This window comes from Tachyglossus aculeatus, chromosome 9, assembly GCF_015852505.1.
Source record: "Tachyglossus aculeatus isolate mTacAcu1 chromosome 9, mTacAcu1.pri, whole genome shotgun sequence".
NCBI lineage: Eukaryota > Metazoa > Chordata > Mammalia > Monotremata > Tachyglossidae > Tachyglossus > Tachyglossus aculeatus.
Window position 1 is genome coordinate 26,084,556 of NC_052074.1, and position 14,261 is coordinate 26,098,816.

At 43.3% G+C, this 14,261-nt stretch overlaps 1 protein-coding gene across 3 annotated transcripts in view; it reads left to right on the top strand.

Annotated features, from left to right (window-relative positions):
- Positions 1–13,656, top strand: part of LCLAT1 (lysocardiolipin acyltransferase 1) — a 212,976-nt gene extending 199,320 nt beyond the window's left edge. For all 3 annotated transcript variants that reach the window (XM_038751453.1, XM_038751454.1, XM_038751455.1), the window contains one exon: positions 10,498–13,656. In XM_038751453.1, coding sequence (XP_038607381.1) covers positions 10,498–11,000 — 503 coding nt within the window. In that variant the 3' untranslated portion in view covers positions 11,001–13,656. The remainder of the gene's footprint in view (positions 1–10,497) is intronic.
- The last annotated feature ends 605 nt before the right edge of the window (positions 13,657–14,261 follow it).

Genomic DNA, 14,261 nt, shown 5'->3' on the forward strand with positions numbered 1-14,261 from the left:
TTAGTGGCCTGCTTAGTCAGGACTTCCTTTCCCTGGGGCAGTGCTGCCAGTGAAAATCACATCTCCTCCAAGAAGAGGAGTTAAACTCCAGTTAAGCCCCCATTTTCCCTACGTCTCTCCCTTCTGCATCACCTAGATAATTAGATTCGTACCTTTTAAACACTTGATATTCACCCCACTCTCAGCCCCACAGCCCTTGCGTGCATATCCAGAGTCTGTTTTAATGTCTGTGTCTTCCTCTAGATTGTAAACTCCATGTGGTCAGGGAACATATCTACCAACTCTGTTGTACTCTCCCAAGAGCTTAGCACAGTGCTGGGCACCCACTAAGCTCTCAGTCAATGCCATAGATTGATTGAGGTGTTTCCTGGGACCTTACATAAATATAGTTATGAAATAATGAAAGGTCAGATTGTATCCAAAGCACAATTCACAATTAATGGTTGAATCGGGTTGAGACAAAGAGGGGAAAAAAGGGGAAATCATAGAAAGCGCAGTTGTTTGGATGGAAAGTTTAAGTATGTCCTTATCACTGACGCATCAGGGAACAGATATGTTCAAGAATGAGTAACTGTGCCTGCATTTTCTTTATATCTCCCAAATCTTAAACCTGTTTTATTTTCTATTAGTAGGATTCGATAAGGCAAATTCTCTCTTGTCCAGTCCCATTCACATAGCAGCCTGTATAAATGATTCACGTGTTCTTGAATGATTTAAATGCCATTGACTCAGAGCTTCTGGAGAAAACCCCAAAGCTTTTGAAACAAGAAATTACTTTTTGTTAAGTATAAATAAATTGTAGTACTAGTAGGTACCCCCTCTCAGGGTCACACCTGGGGAGTTTCCAGTAGTCTACCAGCCTTGGCTACGGGAGGGAGAGTCAAGCAGAGGCCTAGCCATTCCACTCCTTGCTTGGGCAGTGGCTAGTGAGAAGAAGGCAATCTGCTACAAGTCAAAACTCACCCACGCTGGGCAGCAGTGGAAGAGAGTCAAGGGTGGAAACTCGAGTTTCCACATGGAAGGCGGCAATGGTAAACCATTTCCATATTTTTACCAAGAAAACTCTATGGATACACTACCAGAATGATTGCAGATGGAAAGCAGGGCGTCCGGGGAGAGCTGTGTCCGTGATGTCGCTATGGGTCAGAAACGACTCAACAGCCTAAGACAAGACCAGTAGATACCAAACTCTTAACCATGGCATGTCAGTCACCGGGGTAACTAAACTCACTGTGGGCAGGGAACATATCTACCAACTCTGTTATGTTGTACTCTCCCAGGTACAGTACAGTACACAGTAAGTGCTCAACAAATTTTATTGATTGATTGGAGACGGAGGTTGGCGGGCTAAGCTGTGTCCTTCTGGCGTGTAATCCTACAAGTGTCACTGACCCTAAAGGAAACCCCCGAACATCAGGACACTACATACATAGTGGATGGGGAAATTTACATTAAGACGTCTCAAGAAATTGACTCCACAATCTTACTGGTCTTATGGGGCAAAGGGGATCAGTCCGGCTCTCTAAAGCGGCAGCCATTTGGAGAATGGAGTTGGCACCAAGAGAAGCAGCGTGGCTCAGTGGAAAGAGCACGGGCTTGGGAGTCAGAGGTCGTGAGTTCGAATCCCGGCTCCGCCACTTATCAGCTGTGTGACCTTGGACAAGTCGCTTAACTTCTCTGTGTCTCAGTTACCCCATCTGTCAAATGGGGATTAAGACTGTGAGCCCTGCGTGGGGCAACCTGATTACCCTGTATCTACCCCAGTGCTTAGAACAGTGCTTGGCACATAATAAGCGCTTAACAAATACCATCATTATTATGAGATTGATGCCCTTTGTTCAGAAGACCCCCAAAATGGGTCAGATGACCCACTCAGCGGTGAATGAACCCCGCGGCCCGAAGCTGGTTAAGTCAAACGATTATGGCCACAGTAGAAAACGCTTTTTCCTGAATTTTTCATTTCAAATCCTTCATGCATCATATAATCCTGAATGAGTGATCCATTTGGTATGTTCTGTTTGAAACAATAACTTCACTGTTTTCCCTAGTCTCAGTAGAATGAAAATTTGTCCCTCATAAAAACTGACTGTGGTCTGTTTCTTTGGCCCGTTCTATGATTTCTCCCTTGATTCCAGGCTTCTCTTTCTTTGCGTCATGGCAGTGGGAGAACTGAATGTCCTCCCCACTGGAATCCGATGCCCCGGTCCAAGTGCCGGGCAGTCAGAATGACATGACAACCCCACTGCCTCTCGGGCTTCGGGAATACGTGTTGCTAAGGAACAGTTTCCCTTTGTTAAATTCTAAGCTGGATCTGCTGTTGTGTATGGATCACCTTCTCCCACATCCTTCTTCAGCACCTTTAACAGATGCTCCCACCCCATACCTGAGAAGCAGCGTGGCTCATTGGAAAGAGCCCGGGCTTTGGAGTCAGAGGTCATGGGTTCAAATTCCGGCTCTGCCACTTGTCAGCTGTGTGACTTTGGGCAAGTCACTTCACTTCTCTGGGCTTCAGTTACCTCATCTGGAATATGGGGCTTAAGACTGTGAGCCCCTTGTGGGACAACCTGTTCACCTTGTAACCTCCCCAGCACTTAGAACAGTGCTTTGCACATAGTAAGCCCTTAATAAATGCCATTGTTATTATTATTATTATTATTATTATTATTATTATTATTATTATTATTATACCTGGATGATTGACTGAATTTGAACCACGTAGGAAATCCCCACTGAAACCAAGACTAGAATGCCAGGATTCACTCCTGGAACTCTGCTCGAGGTCACAAAACTAGTCTATGCACTTTTCTATGTCGTCTTGTGGCCTGATGAAAGAGCTCAGAGCTTTGGAGTCAGAGGTCCTGGATTCTAATTCTGGCTCTGCCACTGCCTGCTGGGTGACTCCACTCATTCCACTTCTCTATGTCTTGTTTCCTGATTTGTAAAATAAGGATGCAATACCTTTTCTCTTTCCGCCCAAGACTGTGAACCCCGTATGGGACAAGGACGAGGTCCGATCTGCATAAATTTTATCTACCCAGGAATTAATATGGTGCTTGGCACTTAGTAACGAATGCCGGAATTATTACTACTATTACCATTATTATTATTGGTGTTAGTAATATTAGTATTTTATGTGGAAGCATCTTTAGCTCTAAGCAATCTAACTGGCTAGAGTTTTGTACTGTGCTATTGCCAGGCAGTTTGTATTTTCTGGACAAATGTTAACCAACTCATATAAATCAGAATATGGCATACCAACACGGAAGAGTCTGTATTTCTTCCTGGCTACAGGTGGGATGGGGTGATGAAACATCATATAACGATCATTTCTGAAGACTGTGTGAAAGGTAGTTTGTCAATTCATTCTGTCTCTGCCCTTTGACACTTCAAAAGGTTTGTGAGTCACAAGCCTTGCTGACTTTGGGAGAGCCTTTGATTTGAAATCTAGGATAACCCTAAGTGGAGCAAGATGACTGTTTATCGTCTTCATCTGTCTCTGTGCTGCCTGGGGGTTGGTGAATAAAAACAGCCTGGGAGGACCAGTGATAAGATAACAGATGGGGAAGTCGAAAATTGAATCTAACATGATGGCATAGCCTTTGAAAGACTATTAGAAAGTTTATTGTGGCGGGGCAGTGGAGAAGCAGCGTGACTTAGTGGAAACAGCCCGGGCTTAGGAGTCGGAGGACATGGCTTTTAGACTGTGAGCCCACTGCTGGGTAGGGACTGTCTCTATATGTTACCAACTTGTACTTCCCAAGCGCTTAGTACAGTGCTCTGCACGCAGTAAGCGCTCAATGAATACGATTGATGATGATATAATGGAACCACCTATTAATTTTTATTTTTGGCAAGAGATGTATCTAGCCGAAAATGAAAATGTAGTTAATATTTTATCCTAACAACACCCATCCCTTTAAGATGTGTGTGTAGTATATATATAAATATCTGTATAACCACATAATTTATTTACCAAATTGAACAATGAAGTTAGAGTGCCTCATGTGTATGTAGCATATATAAATATATGTATATCCACATAAAATTTTTAACCATATTGAATGATGAAGTTAGAGTGGCCTTGTGTTTCCTAAGAGTCCTGGAACATGTTTTTTTAAAGCTTTTAAATTCCACATACTGTGGAATTTGACTTTATCTTCACAACACAAAATTCTTTGAAGAGGCACATATGCCTCTTGGCCCCTATACTCCACTTCCCTTTGTACATTTGATCTTCTCAAATGTTGGATTTCCGGTTTAAAAATAAATCCGAGTTTTGATGGCATGTCTGCCCCTCCCATCTAATAAATTCATTTTTGTGACATATGATTCTGGCCTCTCCTATCCTGGGGCTTGTTTACCCTGGAAAAGCTCCATAAAATTTCAGAGCTTACAGTTCCCTCAAGGTGTGATTAACTTCCAACCTACCTGAATGGGAAGAGTTTATCTTCTCTTCACACATTAAGCGGTGTTAAATCACTATAGGAACCTTGCCTTAACTAGTAATGAAATGCATCTTTAGGAACCTTTCATCATGAATGGCAAGGCCAAGCCTTTTATCTGGAATCTAAAAACATGTAAGTAGGTAGCAAGAGAATCAGAGAGATAACTTTAGTTTCTGAGGAACATGAGCAAAGACATCCCCGTATGTGAGTGATAAGCTATAGACACTGAGGATTCTGAAGTTGTACTTGATAAATGGAATTACATGTTTCCTCACTTTCCTACAGTTCCCTCACTTTCCTACAGTTCCCTTCAGGGTAGTTTGATGGATTTATAATTCAATTCACTCTTCTTTTGGAATTTCTCCTCTCTCCTAATTCGGCTGTCCTTTTTAACTTTCCTATCACTGATTTCCACCACGAACAACCTCCTTGCTTCCTCTCCATTCTTACAATCTCCATCTTGGCCCATGTTTTTGTCACGACTAGCTGGACTAGTTCAAGAACCTTATTTCTGGCAGTCTGCCGTCTTTCAGTGTGTCTTTTATGCCACTTTTTTTTGCAAATTACTTCTTGCATAAAACAAAATCTTCTCATTTGGGGCTTCAAAGTTCTCCTGACTCCCCTCAAAGCTCTTCTTCTTTTAAAGCCCAACTCAAACTGTTTTCTCCTCCCAAGCAGACCTCCTAACTGCTTAGAGTTAGACCTCCTAACTCACTTAGACCTCCTAACTCACTCACAACTCTTCTACTTCAGACCCATGGCTTATTCATTCATTCAATCGTATTTATTGAGTGCTTACTGTGTGCAGAGCACTGTACTAAGCGCTTGGGAAGTACAAGTTGGCAACATATAGAGACGGTCCCTACCCAAAAGCGGGCTCACAGTCTATGCCTTTCCTCTGAGCTAGGATAATGCCTTTTAATATGGACAGTCTGTCTTTCACTCACATCACACACGCACACTCTATGTTTCCCATTAGATAGAAAGAAAAATGTCTAGTACTATCTCATGGGAGACGGTACCCTTTTCCCAAAAGATGTGTTAAAAATGTTACAAAGTGGAACACCTAATAGATTTTGAATGGCTCAAGCAAACGTCTGGTAAAATCATGTATATTTTTCTAATAAAGCTAAAGGACTTCCCCGCTGTGGCCCCTTTTAGTTTGATTAGATGACTGATTCCAACTGTAAGTAAGTGCTTCAAAGTGCACTGAACAATGATGATTTTTAAGGTCAGGTAACAAATTGTTCTCTTCTTCTTTCTCCCCATGCCCCCGCAAGCTGTAGAACAACTGTCCAAGGAGAACTCATGATGTTGCTTTATGCTTTCCAACCCAGCTTTTCCCCCGAGATTTTTACTGTCCCTATCTCCCCTCCAAAGATAATAATAATAATAATAGTATTAAAGCAGTGGCTATGTGCTAAGCCCCATGAAGGCAGGGAACTTCCTACCAACTGCTATATTGTACTCTCCCAAGCACTTAGTACAGTGTTCTGCGCACAGTAAGTGCTCAATAAGTACTATTGATTGATTGCTAAACACTGTTTTAAGCACTGGAGTAGATACACGATAACCAGATCCCACAGCAGCGTGGCTCAGTGGAAAGATCACGGGCTTTGGAGTCAGAGGTCATGGGTTCAAATCCTGATTCCGCCAGCTGTCAGCTGTGTGACTTTGGGCAAGTCATTGAAATTCTCTGTGCCTCAGTTACCCCATCAGTGAGCCCCCTGTGGGACAACCTGATCACCTTGTAACCTCCCCAGTGCTTAGAACAGTGCTCTGCACATAGTAAATGCTTAATAAATGCCATTATTATTATTATTATTATTATTATTATTATTTGGAGACAGGGGTCATGGGTGCAAAGCCCAGTTCCACCAACTGTCAGCTGTGAGACTCTGGGCAAGTCACTTAACTTTTCTGTGCCTCTGTTGCCTCATCTGTAAAATGAGGATTAAGACTGTGAGCCCCATGTGGGACAACCTGATCACCTTGTAACCTCCCCAGTGCTTAGGACAGTGCTTTGCACATAGTAAGCGCTTAATAAATGCCATTAAAAATAAAAAAGAGAACAGGCATTGAATCCCCATTTTGCAGGTGAAGGAAATGAGGCACAGAGAAGTGACTTGCCCAAAGTCGCACAACAGGTAAATAGAAGAGTCGATTTTAGATCCAGGTCCTCTGACACCCATGCTTGTGGTGTTTCCACTCTGTCATGCTGCAAAATTACACAGTCGTACTCTTAATTGCTACCTTTTCCGTTCTCCAATGTTAATACAAAATTACCACAGAGTATTGGCTTGGATTCTGTATTTATAAAATTTGGGTTTAATAGCTGCCTTCTTGGAATCATCTTCTGCACAGTGTTCCATTTTAACAGATTAATCGGGTGGTGGCCTTCTCCTAAGGCCTGTCAAGACCTCCTCCCACAATCCTGAATAAATAAAGGGTAGGCTGTAACAAATTTCTTGAATGCAATTGTTAAGGAGTTTAGTTGAAAATCAACAATGGGTTAAAGAGAAGACAACAAATACTACCAAATGTATTTCTTATAGTTATCCAAATTGTGATGGGCATGGCCATGTTTTCTGAATCACCAAAGGTGGTTCATAAACTGTAGTCCTTCTTTTAATGGAGCCATAGGTAGTCACAGATAACTTTTGTAAGGTACTGAAAAATTCAATCACATTAGTCAGTGTTCTAGTTTTAAAAATTTTGCGAGTAGCAGACTTGCTACACTATACAACACATCACAATTTGGAATACTATGTCAGGGAATCCGTGTTTCACATGGTTATCAATCCTGAATACAATTATAGTACAATTATAGTAGACAATTAACAATAATCCTTGTTTTACATGGTTATCAATCCTGAATACAATTATAGTACAATTCTAGTAGACAATTAACAGTAATAATAATATTTGTAAGCCTTTGCTATGGGCCAAGCATTATACAAAGCACTGGGTTTGATACAAGATTATCAAGTGGAACACAGTCCCCATCCCATTAGGGGCTCACAGTCTAAATCGGAGGGAGAACAGGTATTTCATACCCATTTTCCAGAGGAAAAAAGTGAGGTGCAGAGAAGCCACACAGCCTTGTGGAGAGAGCACTTGGAAATGAAAGTTGCTGATATTAATTAGGCCAGAAGGCATTTGTAAATTGTCTTTCTTCAAATTCTCCTCTGTCCTCAGGCTGATGAAATTAAGGTTCTACATTTGCTCTCTAAGCAGCTGGGGCTTTGCTGCAAACTCCAAACTAAGGCTGTAACCCGGGTTTTAGGGTTTAGCCATGTTAGCGAGCCTGTTGTGGGCAGGGATTGCCTCTATTTGTTGCTGAATTGTACTTTCCAAGCGCTTAGTACAGTGCTCTGCATACAGTAAGCGCTCAATAAATAAGACTGAATGAATTTGTTTCCAGGGTAATCTGTTTTACCAGTGCATTCATTCACTGCGGACAGAGCATACAATTAGATATTGCAGGGAGTTTCACAAGAAGCAGGTGACAACTTAATGGCAGATTTAGAACTGAAACACAGTGTACATAGAGATATAAAAGACACTCTTGCAAACATAATCAACCAGTCATATTGAGAACGTACCTTGTGCAGACCTCCAGACTAAGGGCTTGGAAGAGTATAATGCGATAGAGTTCATTCATTCATTCAATCATATTTATTGAGTGAGTGCTTACTGTGTGCAAAGCACTGTACTAAGTGCTTGAGGGAGTACAATATAATAAAACATACATAATAAAACATAATAAAACATACATATATAATGCAATACAATCGAGCTCACAGTCTAGAGGGGGAGAGTTGAGACATATTTGACACCCAACCACTTTGCTCCTCATGTCTCTCATTCATCGTGCTTTTGTCTCTAAGCTTCTTCTTCAGTGGTATTTATTAAGCACTTAGGGTGTCCAGAACACTGTACTAAGCTCTTGGGAGAGTACTAAGCTCTTGGGAGAGTACAATACAAACAAACTTTTATTGGAATTGTATCCCTCCTTGTGGGCAGGGAACATGTCTACCAATCCCATGGTATTTTACTCTCCCAAGCGCTTTTCGTTCTCTGCACACAGTAAGTGCTAAATAAATTTCACTGATTGATCAATTCTTATGTAGCTATTTTCTTTCTTATTATCCCAGGCTTTATTCAGCCTCTGTACTGGGCTACAAAGCAGAACATAACACCTTTCTAGTAAATACTAGTAATTGTGGCATTTGTTCAGCACTTACTGTGTGCCAGGCATTGAACTAAGCAATATGGTGCCACTAGGGTTGGGCACAGTCCCTGTCCCATATCGGGCTCACAGAATTAATCCCTATTTTACCGATGAGGTAACGGAGGCACAAGGAAGCGAAGTGACTTGCCCAAAATCACACAGCGGACAAGTGGCAGAGCCATGATTAGAACCTAGGTCCTTCCGACTCCCGAGCCCACACTCTATCCAGTAGGCCACGCTGATTCTCTTATTCTAGAGTCCTGGTGACAATACTAAAATAACAGAAAGGAATTGGGAAAAGACAAGAAAGCAGCTGCTGCATAGAGTTAGATTTGGACTGGTTATTTTTCCTTTCATTGAGGAGATTATTTTCCCTTTTAAAACAAAAGTAGTAGTTAGACCCAGTATACAGTAGCCTTCCCCCTTGGGTTGGGGGAAGAGATGAGGGCTTCTAAAGTTTCAACTTCACCCAGGGTGTTTTGGTCCCAAGGGATGGGAAATGAAAGCAATGGAAAACTATAGGTCCTCTACAGCTCAGTCGAATTGTAAAGAGGGTTGGCCATTCACAGTGGGTCATCCCTAGCCACCTAACAGGGGTCCATTAGCTCACCACCTAAATAATAGATAGATTGGAGATGGGTTCTTTTCAACAGCTATTAAATAATTGGCTCAAATTTGTCATCCCGTCTACCCTGACCTTCTACAGACTAGGGAATTAAAATCCTTTTTTACCGCCTGTTTCTTTAGCATTGTCAGTGTCTATGACTGAAGAGTTTCAGAGGTGGAGATGATTTCAGAGAGCACTAATCCAATTAAAGGCAAATGAGTTACCTTTGTGTTCTAGCTACAACCCAGCAGCCTTTTATGCTGCTTAAGGTGAGACTCTCTTTGATCTGGTAGCTCTATTTTGGGCCCACCTTTCAAGGCTTGCATTATAATGGGGAATGTTATCGGCTGTTCTGGTGCAGAGTCAAGAACAAGTATAAAAACCTCCTTTGTAACATTTGGAATGGCACCTGAAATCTGGCATTTGGAGCACTGTGTTACAGACTTTGTCTATCTGAGACAATTGAAAGGGCACAGTAAAAAAAAAATGTCACTCGACTTCCACTTGGTTGCAATCGCTACTAGAACTTTCTGTCACAGTTCAGAGTGGATGATCTGAAGACAATAGGCTTGGGGCCTCCAGGTAGAGTATGTGTAGAAGCAATATCAATCAATTGTCAAGCGCATGACAGATGCGGTCATTATTATTCTTAATATTATGGTATTGAGCGCTTACCCTGTTCAGAGGACTGTACTAAGCACTTGGGAGAGTAGAGTACAGCAAAGTTAGTAGACGTGTTCCCTGCTCACAATGAGCTTACAGTCTAGAGGGGGAGGCAGACATTATTATAAACAAATAATTTATAGTATATAATTTATAGTTATGTCTATAAGTGCCGTGGGGCTGAGGGTGGAGTGAATACCAAATGTCCAAAGGTCACAGATCCAAGTGCATAGATAGTCTTCTATGTGCCAGGCACTTTTCTAAGATACAAGAATAAACGGGTTGGGCACGGTCCCTGTCCCACAATAGGGCTCACAGTCTTAATCCCAATTTTGCAGATGAGGGAACCTGAGGCACAGAGGAAGTGAAATGACTTGGCCAAGGTCACAAAGCAGCCAAGTGGCAAGGCCGGGGTTAGAACCTAGGTCCTTCTGACTCCCAGTTTCGCGCTCTACTAAGCCTTGAAGGTTTTCAGCCCCAGCGTCCAAGTATTACGACCAAAGCGGGCCATCGCCTTGACCTTGTTTCTCTCCTTCTGAAACCCCTAGGACAGAACCTCGATGCCATCCACGACATCACCGTGGCTTACCCTTATAACATCCCTCAGTCGGAGAAACACCTCCTGGAAGGAAATTTCCCCAAGGAAATCCACTTTCACATCCGCCGGTATCCAGTGGACATCCTGCCCGCCTCCACAGAGGAACTCCAGGTCTGGTGCCACAAGCGATGGGAGGAGAAAGAAGAGCGGCTTCGCTCGTTCTACCGGGGGCGGAGGAATTTTGATGTCTCGGGGCCGAACGCCATTCCACCCTGCAAGTCGGAGGCCAGGGTCCTGCTGGTGAAGTGGGTATCCTTCCTCTACTGGACACTGTTCAGCCCTGCTATGGTCGTACTTATGTACTTCAGCAGCTTGGCCAGGTGGTATTTGGTCACTTGGATCCTCATCTTTGTCCTGCAGGAGAAGATATTTGGTGGCCTGGAATTCATCGAACTGGCATGTTACAGGTTCTTAGCCAAACGACAGAAAGTAGAGCTCAAGAAAGCCGAATGAAGGTCCCGAGTTCACCGGGCAGGCTCCTTGGGGCTGTTTTTTGAGATGTCCATAGCCTAAGCCAGGAAGCGTTTTTGCATGAAAACCCTCAATCTTTATAACTACCATCATTATTTAAGACATTTTGCACTTGATTTTGTGGGGAAAAAAAAATAATTCCTAGATATCGCTCCATATGAACAAATGATTTTTAATCTCTGAATGTCGATGTTACTGTAGCAGGGAGGAAACAACTAAGGGTTATAACTGTGAAATAACTCTTGCCGGGTAATTGAACAATCATTAGGCTGTTGCTAGGCGAGGTTAGCTAGCGGGTTTTTTCGAATCTCCAACCCCGCTGTCCAGACGATCCATCGAGCAGTTTGGTCTGGCTTGAAACCACCGGCACAAATCAGACATCCAGACTTGAAAATTATAGATTGCCTCAGGTACATATGAGTCTCAATCTTCTCTTTCCAAGCTGCCCACTCTGGAGATATCTTATCCTCTCTGTCCTCCTTTCCTTCCTTGTTCCTCCCCATTTCCCGGCCTACCAAATGCATAGCTGGCCATTGGCTGGCAGATGCGGCCTTCTCCCAGTAAGAACCGTTTACGTGAAAATTATCTGAAAGGAGGTTGGGGAAGAGACACAGACTTGGAATCGGCTCACCTGTCTGTTAAAACATGTCTGCCACCCTCTCCAGCTTGTCCCTGGAAAGAAAATGCCGAGTTTTCTCCATTGGTTCAGAGTGCACCTTTGACTTTGGGAAGCCCTCTGAAACTAGCGAGCACAGTAGTGAGTTGCCTGAAACCAGATGGCCAAAGTTAGGGTCTCGACGGGCTGTAACGCTGTCAAATCAGGTTTTATCCACGGGGTTATCCAGAGATTACAGGAATGCCCTTTGACATTGACTATTTTGGGGCTTGACCAGACTCCGTCACTCACTAGGAATAGCACGTTGGATTTGACCCCGAACAATCACTCACCTAAACACTGCCATCGGTGGGACGTCAGTGGACAGTCCAAAGATCCCATTGCCCAGTACCTAGCGAAGCAGGAGGAACATTGTTAATTTTGTGTTTTGGGTTGGTCTCCCCTTGCCTCATCATATAACAGGGACGAGCAGCAGAAACAATGAAGCAACCGATAGCTGGTATCCAACCTTTCATCTTGATTTCAGCATTTAACCAACCTCCCAATCCATTTTATTGCTCCGTGCCCTCGGCTGGCATGAACAAGCGCCTCTTAATTTAACCTCCTCTTTGCTTGGCAGTACCTTCCTCACATGGCCATGAAAGGTAATCACACTGTGAGCTTAATTTACGGAGCTCATTCTTGTAGAAAGGCTTGGCTAAACCAGGCAGGGCACCGCTGGCGAAAGGGTTTGGTTGGAAATCAGAATTCGAGCATGTTGTCTAGGGCCCTGCAGAAAAGCACCAACCTATATTTAACTGTCCCTTACAAGGGGACAGCTGTTTTTCATAGCTACTAATTAGTTATCATGCACTTGTGCTCCAAGCCATCTGTTTTACTCCGTGCATTTTTTTTTTTACCTTCCTTCTTAATAAAAGTGATTTCTAATTTAGGTTGGTCTCAACGAACTTCCTCTGGTTATATTTAGAAGCACAGAAATAGTTTGACAATTAGGATTTCATTGTGATGGGAGGGAAGGCAAAAAAGACCTTTCTTTCTCCCCTGGAGGCCTTTATAATGTTGCCCTCCCAAACGGAGATTATAGCCGCCGTCTAAAGTCACATAGCTCCCTGTTCAGGGAACAGTTCCCATCTAATTTCATGCACTTTTAACTCCCTGGACCCCTGCAGAGAAAATCGTCTTTTTTTCTTTTTCCAGAGAAAAATATCCTTCAGGTGAACAGCAAAGCATTTTCCCCTGGCAAGATGCAGAATTCAGAGTAAAAAGTGACAGGCACTAAGAGCAGGGAGCCCCTCTCCTTTCCGCGCTTTCTGGGTCACGTTTTGGTGGTTCTAAGGATAGTGAAACCCTCCCCATTTTGGCAAAGCCAAAAGCTCATCCTCTCCCCCAGCAGCAAAATGAAACTCGGTTCGCATTTTTAGCCACTTTGAAATGTTCCTCCCATCCCCTCCTGATTTTTTAAGATACCTTTAAACGTTTAAGATAATCAATAGACATTATCAGCTGGGGAATCCTAAGTAGTTTTTAAAATTAAAGTGTTTTTTTTTGATGAACATGCAAATGGTGAAGACAAGTACATTGTCTCAGTCCTCCCGCTTTGTCACGCTTCTCCCCCTGGCTCCCGCCGTCCCCACTTCTCATTCCTTCTCAAATCCCCACTCTGAACACTCAATCCCTCCCCCTCGCCACATCTCATATAATTATCTGTATAAGGTGGGAGTTCTTTCTCTCCGGCATGTCCAACTGTGGTGGCTTCCATTCACCATTTTGTGAAGTTTTAAGTAAAGCCAGCCTGGTTCGTTGGAGACGCAACCCATGCATGCATTCCACTGCTCCAAGCTTGCCAGAATGGGAGTCCATTAAGCCATGCGTCCTTTGCCCAAATCTAAGCTGGCATCACTGATGTGGCTGCTGCAGTGAACATAACCCGTGAAGTTGGTGCAATATTCACGAGAAACAGTATGGCCTAATGGATAGAGCACAGGCCCGAGAGTCAGAGGCTCTGGGTTCTAATTCCAGCTCCGCCACTCGTCTGCTGTGTGACCTTGGGCAGGTCACTTCACTTCTCTGGGCCTCAGTTTCCTCACCTATAAAATGGGGATTAAATCATAATCCCTCCTCCTTACACCGTGAGCCCCATGTGGGACAGGATCTGTGTCCGACCTGATTATCTTATATCCATCCCAGCGCTTAGTAGAGTGCTTGGCACATAGTAAGTGCTTAACAAGTACCATTTAAAAAATATACATAGTCATCAAAGGAAGCCGAAATGCCTCGTTAAAGTTCGGGATGCATTTGAAGGTCAAGGTGAGGATTTAGCACCTACTAAATGAAGTCCATTTCGGTCGGAGTGAAGGAGAGACTTATTTTAAGGCTCTTGGGGAATGGTTTCTTTTGTACATTACACTGTAAGAATGCAGGTTATAATCCTACTCAAACGGCTCCATGTAAGCTCTTTTACATTAATTGCTTTGGAATTGAAATCATTCCAACGAGGCCGGATGGGAAGATTTAGTGCTGGGGGAGTAATAGGAGCTGTTGTTTCTGGGATACCTCCGGTATCTGCCCAATCTTCAAGCTCTCTGACTGCCCTAGCCGAGCCTCTGTGCACTTAGAGTGACAACTCT